The sequence below is a fragment of the Tachyglossus aculeatus genome, chromosome 1 (assembly GCF_015852505.1).
Source record: "Tachyglossus aculeatus isolate mTacAcu1 chromosome 1, mTacAcu1.pri, whole genome shotgun sequence".
Taxonomy (NCBI): Eukaryota; Metazoa; Chordata; class Mammalia; order Monotremata; family Tachyglossidae; genus Tachyglossus; species Tachyglossus aculeatus.
Window position 1 is genome coordinate 167816224 of NC_052066.1, and position 25112 is coordinate 167841335.

At 44.0% G+C, this 25112-nt stretch overlaps 1 protein-coding gene across 1 annotated transcript in view; it reads right to left on the minus strand.

The window, feature by feature from the left end:
• The window catches only part of NRXN3 (neurexin 3), a 1831517-nt gene that overhangs the window by 957064 nt on the left and 849341 nt on the right, over window positions 1-25112 (minus strand). The window contains 2 exon segments of the mRNA XM_038743538.1: window positions 3800-3919; window positions 20469-20642. Coding sequence (XP_038599466.1) covers window positions 3800-3919; window positions 20469-20642 — 294 coding nt within the window.

Consider the following 25112-nt stretch of genomic DNA (forward strand, 5'->3'; position numbering starts at 1 on the left):
TGTCCCCAGGAGACCAAGCAAGGTGATTAGCACACTGAGAGGAGAATGCAGATGTTTGATACCTGCAAGAATACAACTCCATTCAGATGGGTCTCAAGAACACATCTGGCTACTTTTCCCTTACGCTGAATGTCATTGTTTATAGAGTTTAGGGGTCAAAGAGGAGATGATCAACCCTTTTCTTTACAAGGAAACAGGGCAGTACATAGCCTCTTTTAGACATGTGAGTCTTTGTTGGGCAATTATCAAGGATAGAATAACAAAAAGAGTTGAAAAATATGACTGCATGATTAGCAGAGCATATGCAAAATAGTTCCTCTGCACCAATAACCTCTCAGTAGTTACTACCTTCACTATCAATAAGTAATCAGCCGGGCACATGAGAAACAAATGGGCTGTAATTAAGCATAAGCAATAAAATTATTTTAACTGCAAATCAAACTGAACATGGTTGAAAAGTAAATCAGTAAGGTCAGAGATTCCAACAAACTATAAGACACCAAAGGGAAAGATTTCTAAGTAATGGACACTATTCTACCTAAAAACCTAGTTCAAGTTTCTGCTTTTTTGATTTTATGGCATTTGTTAAGTGCCTACTATGAGTCAAACACGGTTCTAAGTGCTGGGGAAGATACAAGTTAGATAGGTTGACACAGTTCCTGTCCCGCATGGGGCTCACAGTCTAAGTGGATTGAGCATCCACTAGACTAGTGAAAAGAGCTCAGGCCTGGGAGACAGGGAACCTGAGTTCTAACACCAGTTCCTCCACTTGCCTGCTGTGTGATCTTGTGCAAGTCACTTTACTCCTCTGGGCCTCAGTTACCTTACATTCAATATGGTGAGGATTAAGATTTTGAGCTCTGTGGGAGACAGGAACTGTGCCTAACCTGTTTTCTTATATCTACCCCAGCACAGTACCTGCCACAAAGTAAGTGCTCAACAAATACCATTAAAAAATGGTTAGCAAGAAATGCCAAGATAACCATCCCTGAGTGTTACTTCCAAGAATAAAGGCTCATACAAAAACCAGGTATAAATTCCAAATGGTAGAAGATGGTGATGCTCAGTGTATTCAAGTGCTAGCATTTCTCTGGATTTGCCAACCTACTGAACATCTTATTATTGCCCTTAAAATCTTCCTAGACAAGCACCATCCTGAGGAGGAAGGAATACCAACCTGGGGAGATCTACAAAATGATCCATGGATCCACTGCTTGGAAAGGCCACAACTTTGAAAACTGCTTTGACTCTCAGGGAAAAAGGTTCCCTCTGCCCAATAAAGATACAGCAGTGACACTGGATACCATTGACTTCAATCACTGCTCCAATCACTATGGACCAAACACTTGGGTTTTATACATGTCAGTGCAACCACCTTTTGGAATCCAGACCATAAAAAATAAACACAACATTATCTGAGAGGACAAAAGAGTTGGACTTGCAAAAATGATGCTGAGATACAAACCGACATTTTCATTCTTCCCAGTATTAGAAAAGAACAATTCACTGTCATGATTTGGAAAATGTTATAGTCACTCATAACCTACTGGCTATTTTTCCAATGGCAATTTTCAGAATTAGTTTCTGTTTAATCACCAGCTCTACATTCTGTTTTATAGTTTACTCTCACACTGCACATTTAAAAACAAATAATCGATTGGCTTGGGTTTATGATTTTAGTTTAGGCCATCTATATTTTGGAAGACTCGCATCCTACTTTATATGTCCTAAGGAAGTCACCTGTTCCACCTTACTGAGACTGGGATACTTTAAATGTTAGAAAGATCTCAAAAAACCAGTCCTGGTTGTTATCTCCATTTAGCTAAGTTTACGAAGACCTATTCTATAATACTCATGACCTAGAGGCATCAGAACGAGGATTCCTCCTCCCACATGCATTTTGGTAATATTTGGTTTTGATGTACCTTGCCTCCTAATGACGATCAAACAGCTGTGGAAAACACTGGACCGACTCTAGGATCCCATGTTCTAGTTCATTACCAAGGTCGCAAGCCATTTTTATTGCTTACTTTAAGAGCCGGCAGGTGCCACTCTCATACAATCATGTCTTCTCGCAGCCCCATCTAAATCAAGTGGGTATCAGTGGACTCATCCCTTTGGTACTGCTTATCCTCTATCCACAGATGGCACTACCTGCCCTTGGGGTAAGGGCAGAAACTGAGCAGAGGACATTGAAAGCAATACCCAGCAGTGGCACTGGTCTCTCTGTTTCAGGGAGGGACCTTATAAATCGGACAAATCACGTACCTTTTGGAGATGACATCTTGCAGCACTGTCTTCTCACCATAGCAGCGATAACTTACCTTTCTATGGCTTTATTCAGGTGGTTTCCTTCCTGCTTTTTCAGCTTCTGAGGGTGAGGTTGTGGATGCATGCACACATGTGCATGCACACATGTGCACCCACGTAAACACACAACAAATGCACCTTTGAATGTTTGAGTGTAGAAGCATGTGTGGGGGCATGCAAGCTGTGGTCTTTAGCAGCTAGTTGCCTCCTCTGAGTTACCTTCACTCAGACCAGCCCCAAAGGAAATACCATCTCTGAAACACGAACACAGAACCGAGTTTGGGTCACTTCGGTGCCTGCCTAGATTTGTTAGTCACCTGGTAACCTGGGCCCTGAAGCACCCTGAAGATGTGAAATCCTCAGTTTGCAGACACCAAAGAACTCAGGATCTATAATCTCCATATTCACGTTCATGGATATCGGTGAAGACTTTCACATACTTTCCCCTGCCAAAACAATTTCACCACTCATTGGCCTAAGGCTGATAGAGAAGCAGTGTAAGAGCCCCACTATCACTCCCTGATTGCACCGAGGAAGAGCTAGGCTAGTGTGTGGGTAAAATGGTGCAGATACTTCAGTTGTCACCAGGATGGAATCAGCTGTACATTACCAATAAGTGGCTGGAGTCATTTGGCTGGAATATAACAAGAGCCCATCTCTTCTAAAATGCCAACCGAAGCAATTCTACTATCCTTCAGAAAACCTAAAGTCCTCATGGCATCCACCATGTCACAGTTAGACCTATTCGATTGACTTTGGCACCATAAGCTTCTATTTCCCCTTTAAATGTCCGGACTTTGGGGACATGCAGAAAAAAGGGGTAAGGAAGCCCTAGAGCATGCCTCCATTAAGTATTAAAATATCCAAGCCAATAGGCTAACTGACTTATTAAGTCAGTGGCTATTCCTCGTTACATATGAACAACTAATGAGAGTTTGAGGAAGCTAGTAGAATTAAATGTCATTCAAAAATAATTTATATCTACGTGCTCTTCTACAGAATCAAAAAGAATACAGCAAAGAGCATAGTTTCCTAAACTCCCCCTCCAAGGCATCTGGCAATGCATTAATATTCCCAATCAGAAAGCCCAGACAGGTTGGAGTTTTTAAAGACTGCTCTTTTTCCTTAGGCTTTTCCAGCAAACAAAAAAGCTCTTGTCCTTTACCCATCACTCTGTGGTGCTCATGAAACAATCTTGAACTTTTTAGCCACACAAGAGCACTTCTAGGAGAACCAGCTACTTAACAGGAAAACAGAGTTCCAAAAGCAAGCTAAAATATCACAAAACCATTAGAGACATGTTGCCTTGAACAAGGGGACACACAATAAGCACATCATTTTATAATATTCTTTTTAAGGGGGACTTCCTCATGAACCTCTCCTAAGGATCAGGTATATTTCCCTTTTCCACCAACCACCCTTTCTCTCTTAAATCCCCCCTTGACCCTCCTGTGCCTGTCACAGTCCCATCTGGGAAGGTGATACTCACGGTCATTGCACTGGTTCCCAGAGTAAGATGTCATGGAACAGTCACAGGTAAATCCTTCCCATTGCTGCATACAGACCCCCTGGTTTGCACAAGAGTCCTCTTGACAGGTGGTGCTTGGTCCTAGCAAAGGGACAAGGAGGAGAGGAAGGGCAAAGAGGGGAAAGGAAGGGAGAGAAAGAGAGAGAGTGAGAATCTAGACAGTCCCAAGGCAAACAGAATTTCTGGAATTTATCACCATCACCATGCACCCCCACTCCCCCCCCCCCCCCACAGAAAATTAAAAAAACAATTAAAAATTCCATTCTTGATCATGCAACAAGAATTCAGGGTGAACAAAAGACAACATAAATACATATTCAGCCACAAACCATGAACCATGACACACAAAAGAGTGAGAGGGAAACAGAATATTCCCTCATAGGCAGGCTCTGCAAAAAGGCTTCATCTCTACCATTCAACTTGACAGGCAGATGGTCTCATTCTTAACAGTCTCTTCAGATAAGTGTTCCTCGTCTAACTCTAGATGTGGCAGAAATGCACCACAGGAGACGATCTAGGGTTGAGGTGGCTTGCTCAGGTTGGCTCTGGGGCACAAACTCTTTCCTCCACTCCCCAATTATTCTGGGGCATTGGAAGGATGGTGACTGGTAGGCTATAACCCAAGATCTGGGACATAGCAGGTTCTGATTGGACTGGTTGGGGTTGTTGGGTTAAATCCTTCTTACACTTTTTCACCCGAGGTCTCCATTTTTCCTTCCCTTTTAGATTGAAATGATTGTGTTTCTTGAGAGTTACACTGGGAAATGGAGTTCCATGATCCAAGGCCACATGGACTACCCAAAGTATGTCTGGATTTTTATTATCCAGAGTGATGTGATGGAGTCTCCTATCAGGAACTATGAGAAGCAGCATGACCTAGTGGATAAAGTGACCTTGGGCATGAGCTGGGGCATGACCTTGGGCAAGTCACAACTTCTCTGTACCTCAGTTACCTCATCTGTAAAACGGGGATTAAGACTGAGCTTCATATGGGACATGGACTGTGTCCAATCTGATTAGCTTGTATCTACCCCAGCACTTAGAATAGTGCCTGACACATAATAAGTGCTTAATAAATACACAAAAAAAAAGCAGGAGGGAATGAACCTCAGCTCTAATGCTTCAGTTTTGAGAGCCTGGGCAGAGGAAGAGGAAGTGATTCTAGTGCTAGGGCCTGGATAGTGCTCTTCGTGCCCTCTCATCCCTGCCAGCCACATTTCTGCTGGGGTATGGAATGCAATAAGCAAGTAAGTAGGGGGTCTTTGCCCACATTATCCAGCTGCAGGCGGAACAGAGACTAGAACTCAGGTCTCTTGATTCCCAAAGCAGTGGTCTATCCACCATTGGCAGGGCTGCCTCAACCAGTCTTAAAGATCCTTTGTTCAAATGTGAGATGTAGAAATGTGGAAGCAGGATATTGGCCTCTGCCTATGCCTTTGTACAGCACTTAATACATCATTTTGCACACAGTAAATGCTTAATAAATATGATTACTACTACACCTGTCTCATAGCACATACTCAGTTGCATCTTGTAATTTATTTTAATGCCTATCTTCCCCCCATTATAATGTAACTCTTTGTGAACAGGTACCATGTCTCCTAACTCCACTGTACTCTTCCCTATTGCTTAGTTCAGTGCTCTAAACACAGTAAGGGCTCAATAAATATCACTGATTAATTAACACTCCCAAAGACAGGCAAAACATACCATTGGAAGGAATGCATTTTAAAAGCTTCCAACTCAGCCCCCTACCCATGCAGATCATGGAGATATAAGCATTGGGTTCCCCAAGGAGACAGTCCAAGAGAACTGCAGATGGAAAGGATTAGGGTTTTCTCTGTTGTGTGTCATTCTACATTCACTCACAGAGAACAAATTTACCCACCAAGTCTTTGGAGCTGAAGCAATTGATGTGGGACATGGAAATACGATGGGAAAATTGCAAACAAAGGGGACTGGCTTTACTCTCTCTGAATTGCTGAAACTTTGTCCTTTATTTGCAATTATTTGCCCCATGTCGGGTTGAGAGGAGGCACTGTGTGTCCTAGATCTGAGTAATGTAAGAAGTTGTATTAACAATGAAGAATCAAACTTCTTTTTCCAAAGCATAAAAGGTTCTCAGAAACCTACAGGGCTCAGCAGCTCTCCCAAACAATGGGTTGATAATTTAATTGTCAAGAAATCAGAAACACATGGAGTAAGTCTCTCTTGAAATAACACAAAGCTGACAAAATGCTATAGAAAAATGGTCCCCCCCCAAGCAAGTTGAATTGTGGCTAGTGCTATACTCAAAGGCTTTCCCATTCTCATTCAGTCACTCCCAAAGACATTATGGGACCCCCAAGAAGGCTTTTTAGCCAGTGTGACATAAGACTTTCCTGTCACTGTGGACGGCACTACCATCATTCCCGTATCACAAGCCTGCAACCTTGGTGTCATCATTGACTCCACTCTCTCATTCACCCCACTCATCCAATCCGTCACCAAAACCTGCCGGTCTCACCTTCACATAGCCAAGATCCACTCTTTCCTCTCCATCCAAACTGCTACCTTGCTGGTACAATTTCTCATCATATCCCAACTAGATTACTGCATCCTTTCTGATCTCCCATCCTCCTGTCTCTCCCCGCGTCAGGCTGTACTTCACTCTGCTGCCCGGATTATCTTTCTACAGAAACACTCTGTCCATGTCACTCCCCTCCTCAAAAATCTCCAGTGATGGCCTATCAACCTTCGCATGAAGCAAAAATTCCTCACTATTGGCTTCAAAGCTCTCCATCACCTTGCCCCCTCGTACCTCACTGCCCTTCTCTCCTTCTACAGCCAGCCCACACACTCCACTCCTCTGTTAATAACCTCCTCACTGTGCCTCATTCTCATCTGTCCCGCCATCGACCCCTGGCCCACGTCACACCTCTGGTCTGGAATGCCCTCCCTCTTCACATCCGTCAAACTAAGTCTCTTCCCCCCTTCAAAGCCCTACTGAGAGCTCACCTCCTCCAGGAGGCCTTCCCAGACTGAGCCCCCTTTTCCTCTGCTCCTCCTCCCCTCCCCATCACCCCTACTCCCTCCCTCTGCTCTACTCCCTTCCCCACCCTACAGCACATTTGTATATTTGTACATATTTATTATTCTATTTATTTTATTAATGATGTATATATCTATAATTCTATTCATCTATTTTGATGCTACTGATACCTGTCTACCTGTTTTGTTTTGTTGTCTGTCTCCCTCTTCTAGACTGTGAGCCCGTTGTTGGGTAGGGATTGTCTCTATCTGTTGCTGAATTGTACTTTCCAAGCATTTAGTACAGTGCTTTGCACACAGTAAGATCTCAATAAATACCATTGAATAAATGAATGAATAAGACCTGAAACACCTATCTGAAGATGCACATACACTGCTCCATGGGTTAAAACTGAAGTCCCCTTGTGACACCTCTGACTTAGAAGGTCAGAGGCCAGACATAAGTGGACTTCAAGGGTTCTTGAAAACTACAGATATCATCTAAAAACAAAATCAACACACAAAGAAAGAGAAGCAATTTTCCTTTGGTGGGATTAAGCTAATATAAGAGAATTTGTAGTCTTTACACACAACACCACAGCAGTTCATGCATTCTATTTGACCCCCTCAAACCTTTTGCCTTCTTCAGTGATAAAGATCTTATTTTCCCATACTCCAGAGCAAGGAGTTCACTTACTAACTTTGCCAGGCCTAAATCAACCCAATTTTATCAAGGCTTTAGCTACCAATATCAGGGTCGTTCTGTATGACATAACATGAAGCATCTGTTCAATCATATCACTTCTTAATGACTGACACCCAGATGAATTCCTGTTTATTTTCCCCAGGATTTCCCTTCAGGCATATCTCCAAGGTGACACATTCCCTCCTGAATACTGGGTATAGATACAGGGGATGGGAGAATGTGCAGAATTGGACCAATCAATCAATCATATTTATTGAGTACTTACTGTGAGCACTTGGGAGAGTAGAATATAACAGAGTTGGTAGATGAGTCCCTTGCCCACAACAAGCTTACAGTCTTGAGGGGTAGACAGATGTTTATATAAATGAATGGTTAGTATTATTATTATTAGTAATAATACTATTATTATATAGTATGTATAATAATATTATTAGTAGTAGTAATAATAATAATAATGGTATTTCCTAAGCGCTTAGTATGTGCCAGACACTGTTCTAAGCACTGGGGTAGATACAAGGTAATCACGTTGGATGCAGTCCCTGTCCCACTTGGGACTCACAGTCTTAATCCTTGTTTTACAGGTGAGTTCATTGATGCAAGGTAAGTGAAGTGACTTGTCCAAGGTCATAGCAGAAAACTGGCAGAGCCAGGATTAGAACCCATGACCTTCTGGATGTGAGGGGTTGGACAATAGAGGAATAATTCCTAATTTGAATATTATCCTACTTCTTATTTCTCCCCATATTCCTTCCATCTGAAAAATAATCAATTTCAAATCAAAATTAACTGGAAAAAATGTGATTTTCTTTTGGCCCACTATAACCACCAGAAAACATTATCTTGAAAAAGGTAGGCCTCATTTTTTTTTCAGGAGTTCACTATTTCCAGCTGCTTACTCTTCACTAAGAAGCTGGGGCCTAAGACTGAGCTCCTTTAATTCATTTTCATAGAAACTGCCAAGAAACTGCAGAGAATGACGACTCCAGGTGAGACCCCAGTACACGAATAGCTGAGCACAAACACACAGATCCTGATTTTGTACAAGTATTCTGGTAGTGCTGAAGAAGGGGGAGGGACATAGGCAACATATTGACTAGTTTTTTAAATAGAATGTTTGTCACAGTTTTCTGTGAGGTGCTAAAGCCACCAAGACATACTGCACAGATGTATCTGGTCTTTTAACAAACGCTTCATGTTTACTGGGTGCATTGCAATTCAGAGTTCTTCCTGTAGGAGAATTCACACATTATTCCTCTCAGAGCAGCAGAAGCAGCAGCCCTCATTTTATTGCTGGGAAAACTGAAGCATGCAGAAGTTGAATAAATCCCCCAAAAAAGCCACCAGAATGAGTTCTGGCCATCTGAAGTAAGCTGCTTTGGGTCTTTCCTCTCGTGTTGGAGAAGGAAAATGAATGGAGAACATCTCTGTAATTAATCCATCAATCTTATTGAAGGTTTACTGAGTGCAGAGCGCTGTACTATGCCCTGGGGTAGATACAAAGGTAATCAAGTTGAACACAGTCCACACTGCAAATGGGGCTCATTTTCTTAATCCCCATTGTACTGGTGAAGGAACAGAGGCAGAGAGAAGTCATTTTACAGACTAACTGTGGTGAGGGAGAGGAGAGACACTAAAATATATTACAGGAAAGGGAGGTAACCAAGTCTGAGGAGACTGAGCTCACTGTCAGCAGGGAATGTGCCAGTTATATTGTACTCTCCCAAGAGGTTAGTACAGTACTCTGCACACAGTAAGTGCTCAGTAAATATGATTGACTGACAGGAGTGGGGATGGTGAGTGTACCTAAGTGCTTAGTGGGTGGAACTAAGGGCACACCTAAGGCAGTGCAGAGGGAAAATAGATTGGTGAGACGAAATCTATGTACTAAGAAAGTTTCTTGGAGGAGATATGAGTTCAGCAGGACTTTGAAGATGGGGAGAGTGGTGGTCTGTCTGTTATGAAGAAGGAAGTAGTGAGCAAGGGGTCGATGGCAGGGGAGGTGAGAGTGATGGACAGGGACTAGGTTGGTACTAGAGGAGCAGCATGGCCTAGTGGACAGGGCACGGGCCAGAGAGTCAGAAGGACCTGGGTTCTAATCCCAGCTCTGCCACTTGTCTGCTGTGTGAAGTCTAGACTTCACTCTGCTGCCCAAATCACTTTTGTACAAAACCTTTCAGTCAGTGGTGTCCCCACTCCTCAACAGCTGCCCATCTACCTCTGAATCAAGCAGAAACTCCTTACCATTGACTTGAAAGCACTGAATCACCTTGCCCCCTTCAATCTCACTTCTATGATTTCTTACTACAACCCAGCTCACATACTTCTCTCCTCTAATGCCAACCTACTCACTGTACCTCAGTCTCATCTATCTTGCCACTGCCCTTTTGCCCTGCCTCTAGCCTTTATTATATCCAAGATACAAGCACTCTCTCCAACTTCAAAACTTTATTCAAAGCACATCTCCAAAAGACCTTCCCCAAGCCCTTATTTCCTCTTTTCCCACTCCCTGCTGCATCACTTCTGTACTTGAGTTTGTACCCTTTATTCACCTAACCCTTGGCCCCAAAGCACATATAGCTATCCATGATTTAAATGTCTGTATCTCAAAAGAGCACAGGCTTGAGAGTCAGAGGTCATGGGTTCTAATCCCAGCTCTGCCACTTGTCAGCTGTGCAACTTTGGGCAAGTCATTTAACTTCTCTGTGCCTCAGTAACCTCATCTGTAAAATGGGGATTAAGACTGTGAGCCCCACCTGGGGCAACCTGATAACCTTGTGTCTCCCCTAGTGTTTAGAACAGTGCTTAAGCACATAGTAAATGCTTAACAAATACCATCGTTATTATTGTTAGACTGCAAGCTCCTTGAAGGCTGGAAGGGTGTCTACCAACTGTTATAACAAACTCTCCCAAGTGCTTAGTATAGTACTCTGTACACAGTAAGTACTTAAATACAACTGATTGATTGATAGGAGAGCTGGCAGGCCGACATTTGCAATTCCCCAAAGAGAATGCTGCCACACTCTAACAGTTAGGAAAGAGACAATGAGCATTGTCAGGAATTCTAGCCTGCTCCAGCCCCAATCCCTCTCTTGTTGCTGACCAATCAATCAATCAATCAATCAATCGTATTTATTGAGCGCTTACTATGTGCAGAGCACTGTACTAAGCGCTTGGGAAGTACAAATTGGCAACACATAGAGACAGTCCCTACCCAACAGTGGGCTCACAGTCTAAAAGGGGGAGACAGAGAACAGAACCAAACATACCAACAAAATAAAATAGGATAGAAATGTACAAGTAAAATAAATAAATAAATAGAGTAATAAATATGTACAACCATATATACATATATACAGGTGCTATGGGGAAGGGAAGGAGGTAAGATGGGGGGATGGAGAGGGGGACGAGGGGGAGAGGAAGGAAGGGGCTCAGTCTGGGAAGGCCTCCTGGAGGAGGTGAGCTCTCAGCAGGGCCTTGAAGGGAGGAAGAGAGCTAGCTTGGCGGAGGGGCAGAGGGAGGGCATTCCAGGCCCGGGGGATGACGTGGGCCGGGGGTCGACAGCGGGACAGGCGAGAACGAGGTACAGTGAGGAGATTAGAGGTGGAGGAGCGGAGGTTGACCACTGGAGGGAGGGGTGGATGTAAGAGAATAGCAAATCTGAAACTTTCAGCGTTGCTGGGAATGAAGTGGAGACTCTCATAATTGACCTTGATCATAGCAGTAAAAAGGCAGGCTGGTCACTGAGGTGACCTCAAGGCATGAGTGAAGGGGATGATGCTGTGGGCTTTTCTCTCCCAACTTCGATCCAAAGCAGATTATTTACTAATTGCTCTTGAGGATCATTCCACCTGAAACCTTAAAAACAAGTTTTCTTCTTGGAACCCTGACCTGTTCCTCCACTTGGAAGGCAAATGGCTATTCTTGGCTGAGAATTTAAGCTCGTTGTGGGCAGGGAATTTGTTAAAATGTTATATTGTATTCTCTCAAGTACTTAGTACAGTGCTCTGCACACAGAAAGTACTCAATAAATTCAATTCATTGCTCAATCCCTGGGTGGCAGTGGATTTAAGCATCTGCCTTCATCACCACCCTGATTCAATACCTTTAAGAGGACACTTTGCAAGCAGTAACTACACTGAAGGCAAAACTGCTGAAAGTCTCAGCCTTTACCTCCACCTACATCCCTAAGTAAGAGGTGCCTTTCACACGAGGCCATAAATCTAACTTATGTTGAGTATAGGATGAGGTGTATAATATCTGTCCCACTTCTTTAACTCCATCGTTGTAAGTTTCTCTCGAGGGAGTTAAGACTGACCATTCTCCCCCTATTGAGGAGGGAGAATTCAACTCGACCACAGTAATACCTTCTATTTTAGAGCCTTCATCTTTGACTAGCACTTTGAATCTAAAAGAATCTTGATTCTATGCCTCTGCAGTAAGAAAAAGGTAGTGTCTTATTATTGCCCTTTCATAAATGAGAGAAGAACATAGGAAACTTTACCCACATAGCAGAACAAAACTGTGGAGAAACAGTATTGCCTAATGGATAGATTATGGGCCTGGGCGTCAGAAGAACCTGGGTTCTAATGCTGGCTCCGCCACTTGTCTGCTGTGTGACCTTGGGAAAGTTACTTCACTTCTCTGTGCCACAGTCACCTCATCTGTAAAATGGGGATTAAGACTGTGAGCCCTTTCAGGGACAGCAGACAAAGGCGGAGCCAGGATTTGAACCCATGTCCTCTGACTCCCAAGCCCATGTTCTTGCCACTAGGCCATGTAGCTTCTCAGATTATTAAGCCCCTACAGAGAAGCAGTGTGGCTTGGTGGAAAGAGCCAGGGCTTGGGAGTCTGAGGACAAGGGTTTTAATCCCAGCTTTACCATTTGTCAGCTGTGTGACCTTGGGCAAGTCATTTCACTTCTCTGTGCCTCAGTCACCTCATCTGGAAAATGTGGATTAAGACGGTGAGCCCCATGTGGGACAACCTGATTATCTTGTATCTCCTGCAGCGCTTAGAACAGTGCTTGGCACACAGTAAGTGCTTAACAAATACCATCACTATTATTATGTAGAGCACTGGGCTAAATTCTAGGAAAACACACCCAAGTTTTTCCAGAACCTCAGAATCTGACCCTCCAAGGGCTGAAGTGCCTGGGATTCTGGAGTTCTCTAAGACAGGGCAGGAAGGATTTGCTATCAATTGTAGCTGCTGCAAGATGATTTGAGTTGGTCTAGGATACTACAAGAGCAGAGATGGGTCTTTCTAACCCACAACCAAGTCTGCATTCCAATCAATCAATGGTATTTATTGAGTGTTTACTGTCTGCAGTGCACTGTACTAAACATTTGGAAAAGTACAATGTAACAGTGTTGGTAGACATGTTTCCTGCCCACAAAAAGCTTACAGTCTAGCACCCCACTCATTGATTGTCTCTGATTCCTTCAAACCTTGTGAATGGAATGCATGGGAATAGTGCAAGTGGAGAGGTAGATTTGGCCTAGTGGGATTTGGGGGAAAGGGATGGCATTACAAATTGTGAATTACATCCCTCTTGAACTGGGATTCTCGATATATAATCAAAAAAGGCTGACGAATCAAATGTTTGTCTCACTGCAGCTTGTTCCCCTGCCTATCATCTCAAAGACCACCTCAGTCTCTAGTAATATTAGGCTGGGCTCAGACTTCCTCCCAGGGCTCTAGTGCATTCAAATACACTATGCAGGCAGATTCCTTGCAGAGGAACCCATGGCTATAAAGGCCATCATGACCTCATGCCATTCATAGTGAAATGCCTGCACTTTGGCATATCCCAATGAAAGGCTGAGGAAGGAAACCTGCCAAGTGACACGAGGAAGCAATATTCAGTCAGGTGATCTTTGTCAAACATTTGGCACAACAGTCCACTTTTCCCCATGGCTGTCCCCACATACATCACTGTCCCCTCCCCCTGAAGGGGGCACTGTTGCTTGACTATAAAATTCCCATTTTAGGAGTCTCTAAAAGTGGTTCTGGGGGTCTCTAGAAGTGGCTTTAGGTTCTCTAGAAGTGGAGTCTCTAAAGGTGGTTCTGGGGGTCTCTAGAAGTGGCTTTAGGTTCTCTAGAAGTGGTTCTATCCAGGAGGGCTCTTCGATTGGTGAGAACAAACAGGTTCTGATGTCGTGAGTTAGGACATTCACCTGGAAGGATTTGAAGGGTTGGTGTTTTCTCTTATCATCAGGAATCAAGCAAATTTGATGCATGGAGCACTTGCTTCCTCGTGGAAAATAAATCAGCAAGATGACCAACTCCCTACCTCTGACCACCCCACAGCTGTGCTCCAAGGGAGGACCATTTTCATATCCTCTCATCTCACTTCTTGTCCTGTCTTCAGTGTAAATCCCTCTCTTTAAGCAATTCTCCCTGCTTTCAGGCAAACTAATTAAGTGACTTTCCTTGACACCATCAACTGCTGTGTTTTGGACACCAGTTAATAAGAAGTGCTTCAAGATGCTTAAAAAGGAAGAGAAAAGTAGAAACCTCTTCTAGTCTGCCCTCTTCTCTCTCTGCCTTCCTCACCTGCTGCTCTCAGAGAAGAAATCTTTCTTCTACAGTCCATTGAGTCAGGGACACAGAGCCCTAAATTAATCAGGCACAGATGCCAATTTTCCACCCTTTTCAAGGATGAATTTCCACTACCTTAACCCTGTTTCTGAAAATATTCTTGCTTCTGTTATCTAGCTTTTCAAAATGGTATCCAAATTGACACTATTTTTCTTCTATGGCTCCAAGAGACCTGGGTTCAAATGCTGGCTCCACCACTCTGTGTGACCTTAGGCAAGTCTCCCAATTGTTCCATTACGCAGTTTTCTCAATTGTAAAATGGGAATTCAATACCTGTTCTCCTTCCCCCTTAGATTATGAGCCCCGGGTGGGACAGGAGTTGGGTCTGATCTGATTACATATCATATCATGATTATATGTCAAGAGAAGCAGCATGGTTTAGTGGAAAGAGCTTGGTCTGGAGTTAGAGGAATGGGGTTCTAGTCCCAACTCCACCAGTTGTCTCCTGAGTGACCCTAGGCAAGTTACTTAACTTCTCTGTAATTCAATTCTCTCATCTGTAAATGGGGATTAAGACTGTGAGTCCTATGTGGGACAGGGACTAGGCCCAACCCACTAATCTTGTATCTAACCAAGTGCTTAGTACAGTGCCTGGCTCGTAGTAAATACTTAACAATATTTTATATATATATATATATACAATCAATGCCAGTGAACATGGTTTAGCACTGTAAGCATATAATAAATACCACAATCAGTCTCTGAAAAATCAAGGAATAAAATGGCTTACAATTTTTAAATAGTATTTACACACTTATTGTGTTCCAGGCACTGTACTAAGCACTGGGGTAAATAATCAGGTTGGACAAAGTCCCTGTCCAATGTAGAGTGTCTTAATTCCCATTTTACAGATGAGGTAACTGAGGCACAGAGGAATGAAGTGACTCACCCAAGGTCACACAGCAGACAAGTGGCAGAGCCAGGATTAAAACCCACGACCTCTGATTCCCAGGCCTGAGCAGTTTCCACTAGGCCATGCTGCCTCTCCCTAGGCCACGTGACTTCTCTTGTAATTTTGAAAAATAACCTATTTGAACTAAAGAGAAAATAATCAATGGTAATTAGAGCTGTGTTTCTGAAAGAGAAGCAAAGGCAGTAGCAGTGAGGTCTCGTGGAAACAGCACAGGACTGAAAGTCAGGAGACCTGGGATCTAACTCGGCTCCACTACTTAACTGCTGTGTGACCTTGGGCAAGTCCCTTAACCTCTGAACTCCCTCAACAGTAACATGGGGATGAAATGCCTATCTTCCCTCCTCCTAAGACTGCGAGCACCTTGTGGGGCAGGGACTGTGTCCAGTATGATCAATTTATATCTCTCTCAGTGCTTAGCACATCTTTGGCACATGTCTTCATTACTATTAGCATTACCTAACATGGAGAATTTGTTGAAAAAGGTTGAATGGAAGCAACAATGCTTGTTTTGAACAAATCAGCCATGGGGGGTAAAAAAACTTGTTGCCATGCCTGTTTCTTTTGCATGGGTGCTAGGTTCTAAACTTGGAAGGGTATCAGCTATTTGGATCAGATTGTAGCTTAGTTTACAAAATGATGGGCATATTCATATTCTATATTAGAAAGCAGTAAATTAATTCTAGACTTCCCATTGGCCTTTAGGGGTACAAGTCCCTGAAGGGTACAGGGGTACAGGTTGAGAAGCAGCATGGAATAATGGATAGAGCACAGGCCTGGAATTCAGAAGGTTGTGGGTTCTACACCTGGCTCCTGGGCAAGTCACTTCACTTCTCTGTGCCTCATTTACCTCATCTGTAAAATGGGGAATGAGACTGTGAGCCCCATGTGGGACAGGGACTGCTTCCAACTCAATTTACTTGAATCCATCCCAGGACTTGGTACAGTGCCTGGCACACAGTAAGTGCTTAACAAATACCACAATTATTATTAGGTTAGTGATGAGTTTCTAATTCCAGTTACTTTGCCTAGAGGCAGCCTGTATGTGGCAATAGTTCCTGCATGAGGTAGGAAAAGAGAGACATAATGAATGGAATTTAACGCAAAATAAAAGTTTCTGCTTGACTCCAGACTTCCCCTTAGAACAACGTCCCTGTTGGTTTCAGATGCCAGTGTGACATTCTCTCTGTGTGGTGAAGGAAGTCTCTGATCTTCTTAAAGCTCTTTGTGCTGAGGACATCCTTTGTGAGTCCTACTTTACCCAAGGCAAAAAACACTGAAGAGGAAAACGGATGTCCTTTCTATGGAGCTGGTATCATTCGGAAAGATTCAATAAGAAGGGAAGTCTCCGGGAGATTTCACTTATCCTTCCTTAATGTTCTAAGTACAACTGGGGTAATTAGGTTTGCACGTTCTGAGATCTGTTCTCAGAGGTGCCATTTTGAATGCTATGGGAAAGCAGTTTCTGTCAGGGATGATATCTGGCATCTAACTTTCAGACACTTCACACAGTATTCTCTCTAAAACTTGACACCCCTCTCCCTGTCTCCCATTCATTCAGATCTTAAAGCAGAAATTTATCACGTTCATTGAAACACTCAAATCCCAATAGCGGAATATTACTTTTGAGTCTAATTTGAAGGGTATTAGCCATCTTCCTTCTAACTTCTCTCCAGATGAGTTGAATCATGTTATATGCTTTATAAAGGCCAGAGCTTTCAAATAACCTGCCCTGCTTCCTTGACAGAGGGAAGCCTGAAATTAAGAATGACATTTTTTTGCTACTTCTCCTCCTGCCCCTTCCCTCTTTCTGGTATCTCTACCTGCCTTTTGTAATGTAGCCAGCAGCTGTTCAATGGCAGTCCCTTGTTTGAAGAACCATCAACCGTTTTAGGAAGTCAACGTATGTGCATATGGGTACTCACAGTATATGATGCGGTCAAACCTCTTTAGCCACCAAGAAGCCACCTATTTAATAATCCCCTTCTCACCTCCTCCCCATCCCTGCTGCCAGTGCCTCCACCCTTGAATCCCTCTGTGTGCACATTCCCCGCTCAAGACAGGGCTTCTCCAGCTCCAGCTGTCCAAGAGGTGTGACTGCATAAAAGCCTCCAAAGAAAAGATACCAGGGATTACACAGGGCATCTTTCAGTCCAAAGTGGTAATGGGAACAAGAACCTTCTCTACCTTGCAGGTCAGCTTTGGTCAACGCAACTTTGTTAGCAAAAGAACAGAAAAAGCGAAAACAATAAACCAGAGGTTAGTTAGAGGCAGATAAAACCAGGGTAACATTACGGAAACAGAAAAAGCAATCAGCATCACCAACATAGCCCACACGGACAGTGAATATGCACATTCAGATTTTCAGAAGGCAGCAAAGGCCCAATGACCTCACAGTAGGAGTTAGAAGCAGAGACAGCAGCCACTCAAGTCGTCATGACAGGAGCTGACAAAAATCAAAACCAGCCAAGCACAGGCAAAATGCAGAACAGCTCTTCCACATTCATAAAGCAATCCCCAAAGACATAAACCAAGAAAACTGACTTCCCAACAGTTAGGCTAAGCAAGGGAAAAGAAGGAGAGTAGAATTTCATGGTACGAGGGAGGGGTGTGAGTGAATTAAGGGGAAAAAGAAATTACAGTCCATAGACATCATTCTAAACATCTCAAGTCAAGCATGAAAAATCCACGTGAGATCTGGAAACCCCACCAAGAAATACTGAATTTGAATGGAAAAAAAAAACCCAACTATGTTTTCTAAGCACTTAATATAGTGCTGCACACAGTAAGTGCTTAATAAATACCATTAGTTGGCTGAAAATAAACTTGCTGCTGGTCAAAAGTGCCATACTTATTCTTGGTATTTATCCAAATTGGGTCCAAGACAAGCTTCTCTCCAAACTTTCAAGTCGTTGTTTTTTTTTTATAACTGTGGTGTTAAGTGCTTACAATCTGCCAAGCACTGTGGTAGGCGGAGGGGTAGATACAAAATGAACAGATGGAACAATACTTTGAGGGGATTCAGATATACTCTATAGAGACAACTTCTTGGTAAAATTATCTCTGGCCCATTGGATAGGTGGACTCTAAATTCACTGCCTTCAAGGATGCTAATGAGCCCAAAAGGAAAGTCAGACACCTAAGGAAAAGTATGAAAGCAGAGAGAAAATTCAGCCCCAGTGTGCTGTTTATTCAGCTGAGTCTAGGGTTAATATCTGAAGCGTTCCTGGAAATGATTTTAAGTTAACCTTCTTTATTTTCTTTCAGTCACAGGCCACAAGAAAAGCCACACATTCATCTCCTGTGACACTGAAGCATCGGGGTTTCCATGCCAAATACCAGTCCTAACCTGTCACCTTATGGTTAGGTAAGACACACTTACCTTGAAGCTCCAGGATTTGTTTCTAGATAATGTGAGACTACAGATTTTTCTCTCCCTTTTCTTTTACTGTTTTATAAATGTTAATTGCCAGAGAGGAATCCAGCACCTTTCCTCTGGTCCCCTGCAAAGTTCGACACCAAAACCTTCCCTGAGATCACTTCACAACTCATCCTCCGTGCCACACCTAAGATGACAATTACCTGGGCTCTCTGCCTCAGGCTCCTCCTTCCCCTGAGTGGTTCCATTTCTCAACTAGTAAAAGCATCTGAACACTGTTCTGAGGGTGGGCATTCTGCACAATAGAGCCAGCTTCCAGAGAGATCAATTTATGGCTTAACCTACTTTTCAAGCATTTTTCCTGTCCACTTAGGCTAATTACCCCAGCCATCTGCGTGTAATAAACAAGGACCTTCCTCCCTCCCAGCTCATCTTCCACTTCAACCTAGCCCTGCTGGGAGGTCTTAATGCTCAATATGTAACCATCACAATTATCTCCATGGCGATAGAGTGCAATGTTATTAGACCCAGAGGACTTGCCACAGAGTTGTACTGTTGATCCATCTACACTCTATATTATGTTCTGAGCTTTCACTAACACCCAGAGGAAGTTCAAGTCCCTCCCGACCATATTGCACACGAATGGGGAAAGAGGGATATGTCCAGGATATTTTGCTTAAGGGACTGGTTCTCTACTTTGTGATTTCTATTGTACTTAAGGCATGGCCATTTAAATTGAACTCTTTTAATAGTTCAGGGGTTGTTTTTAACCACAAGCCAAATCCTAAACCCCAGCTACCATCTTCTCTGATAAAAACCCACTTTTCCTTTGTGTCCTTTCTTAAAGATTCCTTGTTCTACCTATCTTAACTGGTCATGGTTATAACACCCCACTTGAGAATTATTGGCTTTATTGCCTAACATATCAAGTTGACTTTCTGCTTTCACAGCAATGAAGCTATTATGATTGGGTTTTTGAAATCCATCCCTATTATATGAATAGACTAAGGTTCTTAGCTGATCCATAGGCTGATTTGATTCAAGGGTGCGGAGGAAATATGGTCACAGCTGTATTTGGGAAGACCTTCTGGGATGACCATCCTAAGCTGAGCCTAGAGATCCCGAGTAAGAGGGTGGTGAAAAAATGGAAGTCAGAAAATAAAATCACTGATAATGATTGCACCTTTCCATCAGGGAGCACAGGAAACTAACATAAGAGTGAGGAAATGTTTTTCAAAACCACAAGTCAGCCTGCACTTATGAATTGCTCCCAGGACTCTTTTAAAAACGTGGATATTAAGGAGATGAACGGACATCCTCATGACTGCTGTTTTTGCATGTTAAGCAAAGGAGTAAAAAGTGAGGGGTTTGATTGTGGTGATGGTGAAGGTCGATGAATCAAACACACACACACACACACACACACACACATACAAACGACATGTTGCTGTACCAAACCGAGGACCATTTGGTTCAGCACATTTACAAACAAATGCAGGTGCACAAATCCTTTAGACAAGACACCCACTTTGCATTTCAGCCTGGTTGAAAAGCACCTTCCAGAGAATTCCCATTTAAAACATTTAGTTGGCAGTGGTGTCATCTGAGTATTGACCACTGCCCTCTGCTGAAATCGGACTGCTTTAACTACTGGTCATTATCTGCTGGGCCCTAAGTCTCAACAGAACAGCTCACCATGCTGTTCCTCTTATCTTTCAGGGCTTTGCTCCAAGACTACAGAAGCTTTGTAAATCCCCTTTCTCTACTCAAAGTTCTGTCACTCTGCAAGCAGATACAAGTAGTTTGATGCTGATACCACAATAAGTCCTTTTATTGGCAGGGCATGATGTTGCAGGAGACACCTGGCCAAGGCACAAACACAGAACTGGTGGCAAGGAACATGGACACACCCATCCAGTGGCAGGAAAATGGCAATGGTGAAAGACAAACGTGAGAAAGAGGGGATCAGTGGAACGGAGGAAAGGGGCTGGCAGAGGCTTGAGGCAGCAGCAAACAGAAACCATACCTTCACATCCACGCTCAATCTGCCCGCTCCTGTGGAGAGCATCGTTGATCAGGTCTGGTAAGCGCCCGTTCAAATCCACTGATGCTAGACAGCCCTGAAAGCCATCACGGGAAGCCACGAGCTTTGGGAGATTGCTGTACATGCCTTGAGCCAGGCCGGCCATGTAGAGATCACCTGGAAACACAAGAGAGAGTATGCTGGGTAAGACTGACCTAGCTTTCATTTCTCTTCCCTGCCCCTTGTGGGCAGGGAATGCATCTGTTTATTGTTAAACAGCACTTCGTACAGTGCTCTGCACACAGTAAGCACTCAATAAATACAACTGACCTAAGCCCCTGAATCTGTATCCTTTAAGCACTTGAAACACACCCCACACTCAGCCCCACTGCATTTACATATACGACCTTACACTCCGCCATTTAGCCTATCTGTAACTATCCTATCTGTAAGTTATTTTATTGTCTGCCTTCCCCTCTACAATCTGAGCTCCACGTGGGCAGGGTTCTGGGCTACCAACTCTATTGTATTATACTCTCCCAAGCATTTAGTACAATGCATTGCACACAGTAAGCACTCAAATACCACTGCTTGAGGGAGAACAGATCAAATAAACAGAGCTGTGTTGGCAACGAACCAGAAGAGAACTTTAATATTAAACTGACTGGCTCATTGTCTTTCCTAGGTTCTGCTCTGAGACACTTCCTCTCCCAACTCCAGGGCAGGAATCACAGCTTATTCACCCAGCTTTCTCCCAGTTTTATACTCTAAAGGATTCTCAGTAATAATAAGGCAGGACTAAATCAAGTACATAAAGCACTGATTTTGGGGTGAGGAATCAAGAGTCGTGATATTCCACCCTTGGAATAAAATAATCCACCTTTCTGACCTACCTTGGCTCTTCTGCATAAAAAAAAATGAGCAAAGGAGTTTAGCTATTGTTGGAGCAAAGCAAAAGCTACAGTGAGCTAGTCAAATAACATCACTCCAGGCCCCCGATTTCTAAAATTACAACTTTAGTCTAGGAGATAACAAAGGCCATAATGAGTTTCATGCACAATCAATCATATTTATTGCTTATTGTGTGCAGAGCAAGCATAAGCATTTGGGGGAGTACATTGAAACAGAGTTGGAAGATATGTTCCCTTTCCACAAGAAGCTTACATCTAGAGGAGACAGATATAAAAAAAATTATGGTTATGGAAATAAGTATTGTGAGGCTGGGGTGCAGAGCATAGAGGGCAGAAATCCAAATGCAAGGGTGATGTAGAAGGGAGGTGTAAGGAAAATGAGGGCTAAAGTACGGAAAGCCTCTTGAAGGAGATGGAATTTTAATAAGGCTTTTTTCCTGTTGTATATACAAGATCCATTAAATGCTTGATGAGAATCATCTTGTTTGCACATTTAATAAAAAATTATTGAGAGCTCACATTGTGCAGGTGCAAAGCACTATACTTGAAAGAGTATGATCAAGTGAAAAGATACGGATCCTTTCCCTCAAGGTGCTTGCAATTTAGCCCAGGAGACAGATACTATAATAAATTACAAGTAGGAGGAAGTAAGTAGAAAAGAAAGCTATGTACTCAGTAGCAGGGAGAAGGCTAATTGGGGGCTTTAATTTCAATGGTCAAGTTTTTTGCTGTATGTGGAGATGGATGGGCAACCATTGGAGCTTTTTGAGGAGTAGAGTGAGACACGTGCAGAGGTATTTTTTTTTAAATGATCCAGGCAGCACAGTAAAGTATAGAGAGGATAGAGGAGAGACTGGAAGCAGGAAGATCACCCAGGAGATCAACACAACACTCAATCTGGTATTTAAGAATCTGGACCAATGTGTTGGCCATTTGGATGTTTGGGGAGGGGCAAATCCTGGAAATGTGGAGGGAGAAATGCCAGGATTTGGTGAAAGGAGGAATATGGAGATTGAAAGAGAGGGTGGAGCCATTTAAGACCTGGAAAACAATGTACATTCTCCCCCGCCAGCTCTTCTGTACATTCAACTCCCTTCTCAGGCCCCCGGTTCCTCCCCCTCCTCCTTCCCTCACCCCCAACGATCTGGCCTCCTACTTCATTAACAAAATTAAATCCATCAGGTCCGATCTCCCCAATGTCACTTCCCCCCCTTCTCCAACCCCCTGGCTCTCAGCACTCTCTGCTACTCTCCCATCCTTCCCAGCAGTATCCTCAGAGGAGCTCTCCTCCCTCCTCTCAAGTGCTACTCCGGCCACCTGTGCTTCTGACCCCATTCCCTCTCATCTCATGAAATCTCTCACTCCATCCCTTCTCCCCTCCTTAACTTCCGTCTTCAACCACTCACTCTCCACTGGTTCCTTCCCCTCTGCCTTCAAACATGCCCATGTCTCTCCCATCCTAAAAAAACCCTCTCTTGACCCCACCTCACCTTCTAGTTATCGCCCCATATCCCTCCTACCATTCCTTTCCAAACTCCTTGAATGAGTTGTCTACATGCGCTGCCTCGAATTCCTCAACACCAACTCTCTCCTCGACCCCCTCCAGTCTGGCTTCCGTCCCCTACATTCCACGGAAACTGCCCTCTCAAAGGTCACCAATGACCTCCTGCTTGCCAAATCCAATGGCTCATACTCTGTCCTAATCCTCCTCGACCTCTCAGCTGCCTTCGACACTGTGGACCACCACCTTCTCCTCAACACGCTATCTGACCTTGGCTTCACAGACTCCATCCTCTCCTGGTTCTCCTCTTATCTCTCCAGTCGTTCATTCTCAGTCTCTTTTGCAGGCTCCTCCTCCCCCTCCCATCCCCTTACTGTGGGGGTTCCCCAAGGTTCAGTGCTTGGTCCCCTTCTGTTCTCGATCTACACGCACTCCCTTGGTGACCTCATTCGCTCCCACGGCTTCAACTATCACCTCTACGCTGATGACACCCAGATCTACATCTCTGCCACTGCTCTCTCCCCCTCCCTCCAGGCTCGCATCTCCTCCTGTCTTCAGGACACTTCCATCTGGATGTCCGCCCGCCACCTAAAGCTCAACATGTCCAAGACTGAACTACTTGTCTTCCCTCCCAAACCCTGCCCTCTCCCTGACTTTCCCATCTCTGTTGATGGCACTACCATCCTTCCCGTCTCACAAGCCCGCAACCTTGGTGTCATCCTCGACTCCGCTCTCTCATTCACCCCTCACATCCAAGCCGTCACCAAAACCTGCCGGTCTTAGCTCCGCAACATTGCCAAGATCCGCCCTTTCCTCTCCATCCAAACCGCTACCCTGCTCATTCAAGCTCTCATCCTATCCTGTCTGGACAACTGCATCAGCCTTCTCTCTGATCTTCCATCCTCGTGTCTCTCCCCACTTCAATCCATACTTCATGCTGCTGCCCGGATTGTTTTTGCCCAGAAACGCTCTGGGCATGTTACTCCCCTCCTCAAAAATCTCCAGTGGCTACCAATCAATCTGCGCATCAGGCAGAAACTCCTCACCCTGGGCTTCAAGGCTCTCCATCCCCTCGCCCCCTCCTACCTCACCTCCCTTCTCTCCTTCTACAGCCCACCCCACACCCTCTGCTCCTCTGCCGCTAATCTCCTCACCGTGCCTCGTTCTCGCGTGTCCAGCCATCGACCCCTGGCCCACGTTATCCCCCGGGCCTGGAATGCCCTCCCTCTGCCCATCCGCCAAGCTAGCTCTCTTCCTCCCTTCAAGGCCCTACTGAGAGCTCACCTCCTGCAGGAGGCCTTCCCAGACTGAGCCCCTTCCTTCCTCTCCCCTTTGCCCCCCTCTCCATCCCCACATCTTACCTCCTTCCCTTCCCCACAGCATCTGTATATATGTATATATGCTTGTACATATTTATTACTCTATTTATTTATTTATTTTACCTGTACATATCTATTCTATTTATTTTATTTTGTTAGTATGTTTGGTTTTGTTCTCTGTCTCCCCCTTTTAGACTGTGAGCCCACTGTTGGGTAGGCACTGTCTCTATATGTTGCCAACTTGTACTTCCCAAGCGCTTAGTACAGTGCTCTGCACACAGTAAGTGCTCAATAAATGCGATTGATTGATTGATTGAATTATCTCATTCATGTTGAAACTCATTGATACACTGAGCAAACCCGAGTCAACTAAGCATTGCAACAGAAGGCAAATGTTTCCACCTTATTTCCATTAGTACCACGATTTTAATTGTAACTGTTTAATGGGAGCCTTGTTATTTCCTCCTTTAGGAGATAAATAGCTGGAGAAGTGGGGCTTTCAGGCCCTCTAAGCTCCTTCCTTTAGCAAACGTAAGCTTTAGTAGGAGGAGGCTTAAGAAAGGCAGCAGAAAAAATCTTCAGCTTGCTGGGTGGCAGAAGGTTGAACTTGGCTAGTGAGAAAGCCACATTTTGGGAAGTGCTGTAGCTTTATGAAAGACAAGCCTCTGTGGCTGGAGTCCCAGCTGGGGTTTAAGTAGGATCCCTCTGAGGCACAATTAGCTGTTTGAAAAGATGTGGGGCCTTGCCCTTGAATTATAAAGGCCAACAGATAGATTTTGTCCCCCAACACCAAAACCATCCATCCAGTAGGTCTAAAGGTTGGTCCTGCAATACTGTACCTCATTTTCATCTCTTCCAAAATGTTCACCCTGTTGTTCTAATGCTCCCAGTTTCCTGGAACTCCCTCTTCACAGCT